Genomic DNA, 14,853 nt, shown 5'->3' on the forward strand with positions numbered 1-14,853 from the left:
GGGTGTAGGCCCGAAACGTCAGCCTTCCTGCTCCTCTGATGCTGCTTGGCCTGCTGTGTTCATCCAGCTCTACACCTTGTTATCTCAGATTCTCCAGCATCTGCAGTTCCTACTATCTCTCAAGTAGATGAGATGTCAGTTTAGTAACTTATCTAAAGGATGGACAGCATAAATCTTACATAATCTAAGTACATCCATCACTTTTATACTGGACCACAAACTAACAGTGTCACTAACTCACAAGTCAAACTTTCAGAGCTGCAAGTCATGAATCCAATGCAAAAAAACATTTGCACCATATTTTAACAACATTACAAATGACTCAAAAGCAGACAATATACTTACATGGATATTTAGTTCTACATTCTTCCATTGGCAGAACCTAGTGAACCTGTCACTGTAAAAAAAAATCAAAGACAAGACTTGGTGAGAAATCCCTGGATCACAGCAGACCAGCTGTTGAAATTGTGATGTTGAGGCACAAAACCCATAAAGGTAAATTATATCTCAGATGGAAGAAAATCCTGGTTGTGCTTCCAATATTCTTCCCTTCTCTCTTGTGGATATTGACAATTGCTAGAGGACTCCACAACTATCATTACCTCACTGGTAACTTGCCACAAATAAGATCTTCATACATGACCCAGGCAGCGAGTGGCACCAGGCATCATTCATAGAGGGCATCCTAGCCAAGCCCAATACTTTCCCCCTCTACTGGTAACACATGCACTATTCCGGGGTGCACCAGACCGAAAAGAACCTTGCTTGATTGTATTTTAACTGTATCAACTTAGTTCTGAAGATGACTGTAACATAACGGCTGTCCCAACTAATAACAGATCATTGTCCACCTTATATTTCCAAATCAACACTGCACGATTTTTCGCTTATAAAATCATTCAAGCAGTTAGCTACAGAATGTTGCTTGACCAGACAAGTGAGAAGAACCAGAGGGATTAGAAATTGCCTTGAATCTGTTAGCATTAGGTTTGTATGTACTTTGCATAATTTCTCAGCAATTTTATATCATTACCCTTTCTTTCCTTCAGGAGATGACTCAAACTAGACTATTTCAGCAGGTATAATTCTCTGTCTGCTACTTTCCTCTTTCTTATGAACCTGGACATTAATTGACAGTAGGTGAGTGCAGTCAAATCCTTTCTTCACGCTCAAATTTCCACAATATTTATAACTTGCTACCATACATCTGAGTTATACAGCACAGAAACAGACTCTTCGGTCCAACTCTTCCATGCTGACCAAGTCCCATCTGCCAACATTTGGCCTATATCCCTCCAAAGCCTTCCTATTCATATACCAATACAGATGTCTTTTAAATGGTGTAATTGTACCTGCCTCCGCCACTTCCTCTAGCAGCTCGTTCCATACATGCACCTCCCCCCCAACTGTGTGAAAAAGTGACCCCTCAGGTCCTTTTTAAATCTTTCCTCCCTCACTTTAACCCTGTGCCCTCTAGTTTTGGACCCCCCACACCAGGGAAAAGACCTTGGCTATTCATCCTATCCATGCCCCTCAATTTTATAAACCTCTTTGAGGTCACCTCTCAGCCTCCAATGCTCCAACGAAAAATAGCTCCAGACTATTCAGCCTCTTCCTATAACTCAAAACCTCCAGTCTCGGCAACATGCTTTAAATCTTTTCTGTACCTTCTCAAGTTTAACAACATTCTTCCTACAGAAAGGCCACCAGAATTGTACACAGTATTCCAAAAGAGGCCTCACCAATGTCCTGTAAAGCCGCAGCATGACATTGCAACTCCTACACTGAATGTTTTTTTTCATTGTACACGACACCACCAATTTTGGCATCATCTGCAAACTTACTAACCATGACTCCTATATTGAAATCCAAATCATTTACATAAAATGACGAAAGGCAGTGGACCCAGCACTGATCCTTGTGACACATCATTGGTCACAGGCCTCTAGTCCAAAAATCAACCCTCTACCACCACCCTCTGCCTCCTACCTTCAAGCTAATTGGCTTGCTCCCCCAGATCCCATGTGATCTAACCTTGTTAACCAGTCTACCATGCAGAACCTTGTGGAACGCTTTGCTGAAGTGCACAGCTCAGCGTAACGAACACTTGCACAACAGCAACCATGTTATAACAAGCAGTCACATAGCATGTACCCTGACATACACAAACAGCACTGGTACAGCACATACCCAAATATGAACAGCTTTGGCACAATATCAATCATGTTATATCAACAGTCACATAATATATACCCTGATAAACAGCACTGGCACACATATTCTATGATATACGTAGTTTTTGCACAGTGTAGCCCATTATCAGGAAGCACTTACACAGCACAAAATCTCTTTTATAAACAGCATTTTCATAAGATATCTTTTCATAAACAGCATTCATATAGGTACATCTTTCCAATAAGAACATTCACATAATAAGTGGAATTTTAGCACAGCACATAACTTTCAATGAACAAATTTCACACATTGTTAGCCTTGAACATTTGTTGCAACAGTCTCAATAAACACCATATACCTAACAGTGAGTTCTGTAAAGAGAGTACACTTGAACTGAACCTACCTCTCTATAAATTTCTGAAAAATTTTTCCCCGTAGGCTTTCACAGATCTCTTCTATGTATGGCTAATAGAAAGAAATAAGAAATAAAAATTGATAATGAACAAGCTGCTGGAGCAGTAATGTCTACAGGTTACATTCATATGGTAGGAGGTGGCTGTACATTTGTGAAACTCCATAATAGACCACAATTACTTACACTTTTGTAAAGAATACTGGACTTCCAAATCTGCAGTTGCATCCCTATAGCTTAGAAATAAACCTTTACGAACTTGATGGATATTGCACAACATGATGCATAATGTTTTAAAACATGTGAATGTGGACTGGATGTTCTGCCAGCTTTCAGATGCGGATGGTACACACTTTACCATAAAGGAGGAAAAGTGATAATGCGGAGAAATGTTTACTCATAGCTCCTCTCCTGAACTGGAAATTTTCCAGGAACTGATCCCACCATTTAAGCCTTTTGGATAGTGAAAGTTGTATGACGTGAGAGAAGGAAGAAGTAAAGATAACAAAACATATAAAACTTGGGCAAGAGGAAGCACAATTATAAGTACAAACTAAACAAGAACTGTAGCCCATTTTAACGATGTGTTTTTGTTATTCAGTGGACTGTTGTAGCATTATAAGAATGTAGGCATTATAAAAATGTAGAAACTCTTACGAACAGGAGTAGGCCCAACAAATATGTAACACGCGTCAGCAATAACAGGTTTGTCACCCAAAGTCAGTTCACTTATTCCCCCATACCCCTTTCTCACTGCAGGAGAGGACAACTTATAATAGGGCAGAGAGAGCCCAAAGGATGCTTGTCATCAGTGTCCTCACCCCTACAAGGACAGAGTACCGTCCTTTGCAGGAGAAGATAGAAACCACATCTGCAGGAACACAGAGACACCCGCATCCTGCCAAACAAGTAAATACCACTCTGCATGCCACTGCCACTCTCCCATTAATCTCACTCACTCTCAATCACTGCATATCACTTCTGACCAGTGACATCTTCTCTCGTGTTATTTTGCTGGTTTTGCTAGTTTTCCCATAACAGGGCATGGAAAGATCTCTGAGGAGAACAGTACCAAGGCCTTATAAGAACACAAGAACTAGGAGCAGGAGTAGGCCATCTGGCCCCTCGAGCCTGCCCCGCCATTTAATAAGATCATAGCTGATCTTTTTGAGACTCAGCTCCACTTACCCGCCCACTCACCATAACTCTTAATTCCTTTACTGTTCAAAACTTTATCTAGCCTTGTCTTAAAAACATTCAGTGAGGTAGCTTCAACCGCTTCACTGGGCAGGGAATTCCACAGATTCACAACCCTTTGGGTGAAGAAGTTCCTCCTGACCTCAGTCCTACATCTGCTTCCCTTTATTTTGAGGCGATGCCCTCTAGTCCTCGTTGCACCTGCTAACGGAAACAACCTCCCTGCCTCCACTTTATCTATTCCCTTCATAATCTTATATGTTTCTATAAGATCTCCCCTCATTCTTCTGAATTCCAATGAGTATAATCCCAGTCTACTCAGTCTCTCCTCATAATCCAACCTTCTCAACTCTGGAATCAACCGAGTGAATCTCCTCTACACCCCCTCCAGTGCTAGTATATCTCTTCTCAAGTAAGGAGACCAAAACTGCACACAGTACTCCAGGTGTGGCCTCACCAGGACTGTATACAGCTGCAGCATAGCCTCCCTGTTTTTAAACTCCATCCCTCTAGCAATGGCAGACAAAATTCCACTTGCCTTTTTAATTACCTGCTGCACCTGCAATCCTACTTTTAGTGATTCATGCACAAGGACACCCAAGTCCCTCTGCACAGCAGCGTGCTGCAATTTTTTGCCATTTAAAACATAGTCCATTTTCCTGTTATTCCTACCAAAATGGATGACCTCACACTTATCAACATTGTACTCCATCTGCCAGACCTTTGCCCACTCACTTAGACTATCTATATCCCTCTGCAGACTTTCAGTGTCTTCTGCACACTTTGCTCTATCACTCATCTTAGTGTCATCTGCAAATTTTGACACACCACACTTAGTCCCCAACTCCAAATCATCTATATGTAAATTGTAAACAATTGCGGTCCCAACACTGATCCCTGAGGCACACCACTAGCCACTGACTGCCAACCAGAAAAACACCCATTTACCCCTACTCTTTGCTTTCTACTGGTCAACCAATCCTCTATCCATGCCAATACATTACCTGTAATATCGTGGAACTTTATCTTATGTAGCAGCCTTTGGTGTGGCACCTTGTCAAATGCCTTCTGGAAATCCAGATACACCACATCCACAGGTTCCCCACTGTCCACCATGCAAGTAATGTCCTCAAAGAATTCCACCAAATTAGTTAAACATGACCTACCCTTCATGAACCCATGCTGGGTGTCTCCAATGGGACAATTAATATCCAGATGTCTTGCTATTTCTTCCTTAATGATAGATTCAAGCATTTTCCCCACTACCGAAGTTAAGCTAACTGGCCTATAGTTACCTGCTTTTTGTCTACTTCCTTTTTAAAACAGTGGCGTCACATTGGCTGTTTTCCAATCTGCGGGAACCACCCCAGAGTCCAGTGAATTTTGGTAAATAATTACTAGTGGATTTGCTATTTCCCCTATCACCTCTTTTAGTACCCTGGGATGCATTTCATCAGGGCCAGGAGACTTGTCTACCTTTAGCCCCATTAGCTTGTCCAGCACTGCCTCCTTAGTGATAATGATAGTTTCTAGGTCCTCACCTGCTATAACCTTCTTGCCATTAGTTTTCGGCAGGTTATTTGTGTCTTCCACTGTGAAGACTGACACGAAATAACTGTTTAATGTCTTGGCTATTTCCTCATTCCCAGTTATTAAATTGGTCCTTTAGAGGATGAGAAGGCCAATGTTTACCTTCGCCACTCTTTTACGATTTACATATTTACAGAAACTTTTGCTGCCTGTTTTTATATTCTGAGCTAGGTCACTCTCATAATCTATCTTACTTTTCTTTATAATTTTTTTGTGTCTTTCTGTTGGCCTTTAAAGATTTCCCAGTCTACTAGTTTCCCACTACACTTTGCTTTTTTGTATGTGTTTTTTTTCAATCTGATACTTTCCTTTATTTCCTTAGACATCCATGGTGGCTCTCTCTTTTCCTACTGTTCTTCCTTATCACTGGAATATACTTCTGCTGAGCACTGTGAAAAATCGTTTTGAAAGTCCTCCACTGTTCCTCAATTGACCCACCATAAAGTTTTTGTTGCCGTTCTACCTTAGCTAACTCCTCCCTCATTCCTTCATAGTCTTCTTTGTTTAAGCACAGGACATAGCTACTGGATTTAAACTTCTCACGCTCCATCTGTATCTTAAATTCGATCATACTGTGATCACTCCTTCCGAGAGGATCCCTAACTGTGAGATCATTAATTATTCCTGTCTCATTACACAGGACTAGATCTAGGATAGCTTGCTCCCTCGTAGGTTCCATTACATATTGTTCAAGGAAGTTATCGCGGATGCATTCTACGAACCCCTCCTCAAGGCTGCCATGACCGACCTGGTTTGACCAATCAATATGTAGATTAAAATCCCCCATGATAATTGCTGTACCATTTTTACATGCATTAGCTATTTCTATGTTAATTGCCTGCCCCACCACAATGTCATTATTTGGTGGCCTATAGACCACACCTATCAGTGACCTCTTTTCCCTGCTATTCCTAATTTCCACCCAAATGGATTCAACGTTTTGTTCAGTAGAACCTATATCATCTCTCACTACCGCCCTGATATCATCCTTAAAAATCAGAGCAACACCACCTCCCTTGCCTTCCTGTCTGTCTTTCTGAACAGTTTGATACCCCTGGATATTTAACTCCCAGTCATGACCATCCTGTAAGCATGTCTCTGTAATGGCCACTAAATCATACCCATTTGCCATCATTTGGCCGTCAACTCATCCACCTTGTTTCGAATGCTCTGAGCATTCAGATAAAGTGTTCTTATGCCAGTTTTTGCACCTTCTTTTTGGGTCCTATTACCTCCATTACTAACAGCTCTATAGGATGCATCAACAAGGCTGTCTCCCGCATCCCCATCAGCCAAGATACTGACATCTCATAGTGAACCTTCATCATAGAGAGGGTGGATATGCAATCTGGCAGAGGAAGAAATGGCAAAGCACCTGGCTCTCAGAGAAATGCCAGAGAACAGTCAACTGCTCAGCCCCAGGCAGGCTGTGAGTGAGTTCTCAGAAATGCACAGACATGCCTAGAACCCCATTGGGTCCCTATACAGCTTGCCGACTGTATTAGCCACATTCCTGGAATTGCCACTTTGAAGCCAATGGACAGACTGTGACCCATGCCCTGGACTACAGAGGCAACAACCCAGTGACCGGAAACACCCCAGCCAGCCCAGTGACCATAACCAATGACCTTGACCGGTAATGGGAGGCTGCTTTTAAATTATCCCCTGACTGACAGGTGCATCCATGACGTGCTGCCAGGTGCATGCCGTGTCTTTGCCGCATAGGCTGCTGGCACATGGAGCAGGCGTGAGATTGAGGTACCACACGACCTTTCAACAAGACGTATGCCCCCAAGACAACATCGTCAACATAAGCAGCAAGGCAAACTGATTGGCCGTCTGACTCCATTAATTGGTAAGGCCAAGACAAGACAAGGCAGGAATGTTGTCAGCAATCAGGCAAGCACTAACTAAGCAAGTGCTAGGAAGGCAAGCTAATATCCCCAATATGCAGCCTGGTCCAATCTGCAAGCTGGTGCCTGTCCCTGCGTGCCAATGTGCCCACTGTAGCCTTTCAATGTTAAATGCTGGCACATCCTGCAATGCACGTTTATGCATGCAGAGGCACTTCCAGTGCATACTTGATGTGCAAGGATGGTGATGATGGGTTAAAAGAGGGCAGATACCAATGTCTATGGATAAGAAATGCATGGGCCTGGTGCCAGAGGATCACATCTTTGGCTGCAGCTTGGCCAGAGGCAACAGAGATATTACTTGGAGCAACAGACGAGCTGAATTACTTGCTCTGGTTTCCTTGTCAAGACTTCCTGCTGTCTAGCTTGTTCTTGGCGAGCTTGGTAAGATGGGAGCATTAACAAAGCATGTTGGGCTGTTAACAATGTATTTAACAGTCAATATTGAGCATCAATTGATGTCTTGGGGCTACCTAGTGAGAATCTCATCATGATACTTGTGAAAAGGATAAAAGATGGAGCAGCATGATCTTGATGTCAACTGCCTTGCCGCAATTGTACAATTCTGCCACACGTCTCATCATCGCCAACATAGTTCAGACATGTATAAAATTCTGCCCAGTGTCTTTGTATGCAATGCACGAACAACAAGCAGGAGTAGGCTATGCATCCCTCTGTCATTCAATAGGATCATGGGTGATCTGATTGTAACCTCAAAACATTATTCCACTCCCATGTTTAACAAGATTCTATCTACCTCAGCTTTAATAACAGCCGAAGACTCTGCTTCCACCAGCTTTTCATGAAGAAAGAACTGTAAAGACTCATGCCCCTCATGGAGAGAGAAAAAAAAAATCACCTCAACTGTTTTAAATGGATGACCCCTGATTTTTAAATAGCTACCCCATATTCTGGATTCTCTCCTAAGAGAGAACATCCCCTCCACTTATATCCAGTCAAGACATTTCAGGAGTTGCCTCTTACTCTTCTAAGTGCCACTGGATATAAGCATGGCCTTTGCAACCTTTCCTTATTCGACAAACCTCTCTGTCTAGATAGTAGTCTAGTAAACCTTCTCTCAACTGTACCAATGTACTTATATCCCTCTGTAAAGAAGTTGACAAGTATGGTGCACAGTACTCCAGATGTGGGGTCACCAGTGCTGTGCATAAATGAAGCATAACTTCCCAAAACAACCTCCCAAATTTCTTTATCTTTTTAAACATTTCCATTAGCTCATATCTTAACCATATAAACTCAAAGGAATACAGTATCACATTATAAGTCTTAATGCCACCTTGTCTAAATGCTGCCCCGTAGATAAGCAAATACTGTCTCAAAGGTGAGATCATATAACATAGTTTATTGTCATTAGAACAAAATATCAAATGTCACATAAGGATCCTTTACATCAGAAGTACTGAATGCACTGAGCCTATGTGGCTTCCAAAGTTGCCTTTTATCTTTAGGCAGATGGGTCATACAGACATTTTCTAATTGTGCCTTAATTCACGCCAAATTCCACTCACCAAATATTTCTGTGTTCATTGGCTCCTCGCCAAGCAATGGCTTGACGTTAGATTTGAAAACAGTGAAGAGCTATTTATCTGAGGCTTCTGCCCTCCTTATCTCTCTGAACTTCTCCAAACCCACAGCCCTCTAAAATATCTGCATTCATCTAGTTTCCTGAGTATTCCTGATTTAATTTTTCCACCACTGCCAGCTGTGTCTTCAGGTGCATGCTCCCTAAGCTTTGCAAATTCTCCTTCCTTCTACCTCATGCCCTGCTTTAAGATACTCCTTAAAACAAACTCTTTGACTAAGCTTTAGATCAACTGACCTATTCATCTTCTAATGGCCCTTGCTGTCATAGATCATAGAATCCCTACAGTGTAGAAACAGGCCCTTCGGCCCAACAAATGCACACCCATCCTCAGAGCATCCCACCCAGACTCATCCCCCTATAACCCACCTAATCTACACATCCCTGAACACTATGGGCAATTTAGCATGGTCAATCCACCTAGCCCGCACATCTTTGGATTGTGGGAGGAAACCGGAGAACCCGGAGGAAACCCATGCATACACGGGGAGAATGCGCAAAACTCCACACAAACAGTTGCCAGAGGGTGGAATTGAACCCGAGTCCCTGGCGCTGTGAGGCAGCAGTGCTAACCACTGAGCCACTGTGCCACCCCTAAACATTATGCACCTGTGGTGAATAGCAGAGGATGGTTTTGGTCTTGTGAAGAACACCAGGATGTTTTATTACTTTTGAAAGGTACTGTATAAAATGTGTCACTGTTGTAATCAGGACCTACCTGAAAGAGACTCGGAGGCACCTGCTTCTTGGCCAAATGGGTTTGCACATGATCCACAGCTTGCTTGGTGAAAGGCTACAAAAGCAGTGAATCTACATTAGCACCTTATCATATCAATACATCTAAAAACCTTTTGTATGAAATTAATTTTCCAACATTCATGCTTTCAGTTGGCTTATGTCAACTGCATATTAACCGAGTTTAAAACCATATTCAGGGAGTGGACATGAACTCTTGATTCACTTGTGCTCCTGCATTTAGGAACATACTTAAATTGTGGTATTTGGGTTTGGAGGTGCAAATCTGTAATGAGTATTTCTGTAAATAATAGCTCCAGTTTAAATCCTTCAGCACCTGGCTATCTGGAGTGGAACTACTAATGCAAACTTTATGTCTCGTTGGTACCAATTCACGGTTCCAATGGAAATAAACATGCACTGTTTATTTCCTCAAGCACTTTCAAAATGTTGAAAACTTCCTTTAGATTCCTATTACCTAAGCTGTTCCAAAGAATAAATTCTTAGCTTGTCAAGTCTGTCTTTGTAACTATGGCCTCTCACTCCAAGGTACACTCAAGCAAATATATGGTACATCTTTACTGTAGCTCCACATTTTCTATAATTGCATGCAAATTATATTTCTAGCGAATATCTTGATATCTCTATATTGAACTTTGATACCTGGAACTGGGCTGGGGGAAGTGGAGTGAGTATGTGTGCATGTTGTGTGAGAGGTGTGTGGGGCGGGGGCGGTGGTTTGTCCGTGGAGTAGACTAATGCTGCACTTCACACCTTACTGCCGTTCAAGGCAAGGCTGAGGGTCTCAGGTGTCATTTCAAGACTGTAGAATGCCAGTGAACAGAAGCCAGCCTTGGACTGTGGCTAATGGTACAGTGGTTCACAAGGATAATATTGGGGATCAGATCAGAGCATTGGTGAACAATCGAATCTTGGGTCAGTACAAATAGATCATGAGATTCTGTGTTGGAAATCAATGCTGAGGTTGCAGGAAGCATCATGGGGTTCCAAAACTCCATCCTCCAATGCATGGTATAAATGCAGGCCCTGATACGGCATATTTTATATGTGGAACTATAAATCCTGTACCTGATACAAATGCAGAAATCAAATTCTCATTACTGGTGCAAATGTTGTCAAATCTGTGGGGCTTCAAAACAAAAGGTAGCAAACTCACATGTGAACAGGACAGTAATTCTTTCATTATATATTTATCGTAGATCTGTCGACTTCGACACAAACGATCCTCTTCTGAGTCTAGCTTTTCATAGTCTTTGATCTGAAATGTAAAAATATTTCTAATTACAATAACGTTGTTTAAACTGAACATTTTTAATCTTATAGATTATTTAGTTCACATTGCATTTGACTATTTTCACAAGAATACCAGAAGATCACTTTTGACAAGGTAACCAGCAACCTGAAAAGGCTAATATTTTGTTTTTTTTTCCCCCTGTGGCATTAATTGGTGAAAACTTAAACTGCCTAAGTATAAACAAAGTACTGTTTTCTCAAGGCCTTTGAGGAGTTTTAATTTTAAAAACATCAGTGAAAACTGGATAATTTATACACATACAAATTCTCACAGTAGTAACAAAAACAGAAGTTGCTGGAAAAGCTCAGCAGGTCTGGCAGCATCTGTGAAGAAAAAAAAAATCAGAGTTAACGTTTCGGGTCGAGATGTTGCCAGACCTGCTGAGCTTTTCCACCAACTTCTGTTTTTGTTTCTGATTTACAGCATCCGCAGTTCTTTCGGTTCTCACAGTAGTAGTACTTCACGACATAGCTATTGATAAACATACAACTAAAATGCAACAGAGGCCACATTGCACAGCGGAGAGATAAGATTGAAGACATTATATCCTGCACTGCAGGAAAGCAAAGCTCAGATTAGAAAAGCACATCCTAGGCTGGAAATGAAAACAGCTTTGGAAACCAGTAGACAGCATTCCTCACACAATGTAGTAACAACCTCAAGTAACCTTAGAGCCAAATGGCACTAACAGAGAGAAACATATTCACTTCTAACATAAATTCAACACTTGAAGTAAATTCTCAGTTATTTGGCGAGCTTTGATCTGGTGAACTGGAATTGATTTCAATGGAATAAACTGTGGTGGGTTCAAAAATACACTGGCAGATTACATCTGCAACAGTGATAGTGACATTTTAATTTTTTTTAATATATCTTTCATACCATTTGTAAAACCCAAATTACTTTTGCAGCCAAATTGCCTCAAATACTTACACAAAAGAAAAATAATGTGAATGCTGGAAGAGTGGAATTTTAAAAAATGCTGGAGAAACTCAGAGCATCTGGCAGTATCTGTGGCGAAAATAGGAGTTAACGTTTCTAGTCCAGAATGACTCTTCTTCAGAAATTCACAGTCATACTGGACTTAAAACATTCACATTGTTCCTTTCCCCAGAGATGCAAGGAGACCTGCTGGGTTTCTCCAGCACTTTCTGTTTTTATTGGATCAAATATTTCACAGATTAACTGCTCCAAAATGATTGTACTCCATTTTCTCCTAGCTTACATAGATATATACACAGCATACAATCTGCAAGCTGTCTTTTGCTAGGCGTGATAGCCTAATATCTCAGAGTCCTGGTGTACCAAATTCCTCTCATGTTGCAGTACATCCAATTCTCCAGCCAGAAAGCAAAGATCAAAACCTGAGCAATCAGACCATTTAACTACAGACTAATTGGTGCCTCAATTTTTAGACAACATTCCCTTTTTCCCTTCTAATGCAGTCTCTGGCAAGGCCAGCAAGTATTGAAAAAAAGAATTAAAAGCTATTAAAAAGAAATTCAAAGATTTATCTCTCTTAAAGTAGCCAATTACATTTACTATTTAATTATTTCTCTTAGTAGTCCTTTAGAGCTCTATTCATGCACTTACACCGCCTTGTCAACTAAACCTAGAAAGTACACAAAATTAGATCAGTTACATGCCCTGCAGATATAACCAACACCTCATTTACAGTATTCCAGACATTTGAAACTAAAACATTCTGCCCTTGGAACCTACCAGAAATGCAATATCATGAACAGCAAGAGGGCTTACTTAGCTAAAGAGCTGGAGGCATGACATTGCCAGTTATTCTTTAATTAATTATACACATGTTTTCCGAGTATGAAGGAAGCTTTGGAATTGAAAAAGTTGTCAATTCATAATTTTGTCTGAGAACAGGCCATGTATGTCACATTTCTATACATGAAGTGATGTAAATGTTAGATATATTGCCCATGAGGCCACCTGCAAATTAGTAAAGAAATTGGAGGCTACTTTGCTAAAAGTTAATGGAAAGATACACAAAATCTTGACAAGTAGCTTAAATACTGAACAGAAATCAGACAGAATTCAGGAGAGTATTGTTACACCTGAGTTTGTCCCAGGAAAGAGAACAAACCTTGAAGATTTCATAAGATAAGGAAACTCCTGGACGGGAATACAGAAATTAGTGCTACGATTATACAATACATCTCCATAAACTATGATATTAAATTGACAGTGTTTATTTATTTTCTCTTCATATGTGCAAGGAAGTTCATTTCTGTTTTGAAATGTAAAATTTTGTTGCATAGTTCTGTGGATTCACAGAATCATAAAAATGTTACTGTGCAGGAGGCAGTGATTCAGCCCAACATGAGGGCAGCTTGGTGGCTCAGTGGTTAGCACTGCTGGGGATCTGCGTTTGATTCCACCCTTGGGTGACTATCTGTGTGGAGTTTGCACATTCTCCACGTGTCTGCATGGGTTTCTTCCAGATGGTCCAATTTCCTCCCACAGTCCAAAGAGGTGCAGGTTAGGTGGACTGGCCATGCTAAACTGCCCAGAGTGTTCAGGGTTGTGCAAGCCAGGTAGATTAGCCATGGGAAATGCACGGTTACAGGGATACAATAAGGGTGCTTTTTGGAGGGTCTGTGTAGACTCAATGGGCCAATTGTCCTGCTTCCACACTGTAGGGATTCTATGACTGCATAGCTATCTAAGTATTTTAAGTTGGTGCCACTTCCTGCCTTCTCCCTATACTCCTGGACATCATTTGTATTTAAATAATCATCCAATATCCTCTTTTGAACCTCAAGTGAATCTGTCTCCACCACATATCCAGTCGCTCATTCCTGATTCTAACTACTTGCCATGTGAATTTTTCTTCTCACCTGGCATTTTCTTCTTTTACAAAACAAAGTTTAAAACTATCTTCTGGCTCTCAATCCATTTACGAATAGAAACAGTTTCCCGTATCTACCCTGTCCAGACTCCTCAATTTTGAAATCTTAGGCACTGAAATAAATTGGCTGATCTGTAATTGCTGAGCAGATCATTAAAATATTTTTTGAAATGGGCGAAATGTTTCCAATTCTCCTGCACCACCCCCAAATCCAGGGAAGATTGAAAAATAATTGTTAATGCCTCTGTAATTTTTACTCTCACTTCCTTTAATATCCTTGGATGCATCTCATCTGGTCTCAGTGCCTTTCAACTTTAAGCGTCAACAGCTCATCCAATTTCACCTTCTGGTCAACCTAAACCTTTCTCACAGCAGGATTTCATACTCTGTCACCATGGTTTGGGTAACGTCTGCCTTGTAGGCAAAGACAGACGCAATGTATTCATTTTAAACAAATTAGTCATGCCTTTTGCCTCCAAATGTAAATCCCCTTTGTTTTCCCTTATACACTGACTACTCCGTCTATCAAACTCCACTATTGATTCACTTGAACAGAAACTGAAATTTCCTTCCATGTTAGAAGCCAGTCTTTTCTTAATCTTTCTTTGCTTCTTGTACTTGCTTTTTTACCTCTCTTCTGAGTTCAGTTTGGTTCTTAATTTTAATTACTTTCGGACATCTGCCATAAACACAGTTTTTCTTTTTCAACTTAACTTCTATCTCTGTTGACATCTGGGAGTTATGAATTTGTTTGTTCTACCTTTCCCTTTTGAGGGAATATACCTTGACTGTGCTAGAGCCGTCTCTGATTGGAGGGTAGCATGTTGTTCAGGTATTGCTTTTCCCATCAATCTTTGGTTTCAGACTATTCAGTATATCACTGTTCTTGGCCCACTGAAGTCTGTTCCCTGGATTGACCAGCATCATTTTCTACCATCATCCTGAAACTTAAAAGTATAGTGGGAATAACAAGGTGTAGAGCTGGATGAACACAGCAGGCCAAGCAGCATCAGAGGAGCAGGAAAGCTGACGTTTCGGGTCTGG

The 14,853-nt window shown here is 41.1% G+C and overlaps 1 protein-coding gene across 1 annotated transcript in view; it reads right to left on the reverse strand.

Annotated features, from left to right (window-relative positions):
- grk3 (G protein-coupled receptor kinase 3) overlaps nucleotides 1–14,853 on the reverse strand; it is a 267,076-nt gene that overhangs the window by 102,810 nt on the left and 149,413 nt on the right. Inside the window, exons 4-7 of the mRNA XM_048611731.1 lie at nucleotides 10,803–10,904; nucleotides 9,609–9,683; nucleotides 2,579–2,640; nucleotides 346–397 (exon numbers count right to left, since the gene is read on the reverse strand). Of these exons, the coding sequence (XP_048467688.1) occupies nucleotides 346–397; nucleotides 2,579–2,640; nucleotides 9,609–9,683; nucleotides 10,803–10,904 (291 nt within the window). The remainder of the gene's footprint in view (nucleotides 1–345; nucleotides 398–2,578; nucleotides 2,641–9,608; nucleotides 9,684–10,802; nucleotides 10,905–14,853) is intronic.

Source organism: Rhincodon typus, chromosome 24, assembly GCF_021869965.1.
Source record: "Rhincodon typus isolate 14 chromosome 24, sRhiTyp1.1, whole genome shotgun sequence".
Lineage (NCBI taxonomy): Eukaryota > Metazoa > Chordata > Chondrichthyes > Orectolobiformes > Rhincodontidae > Rhincodon > Rhincodon typus.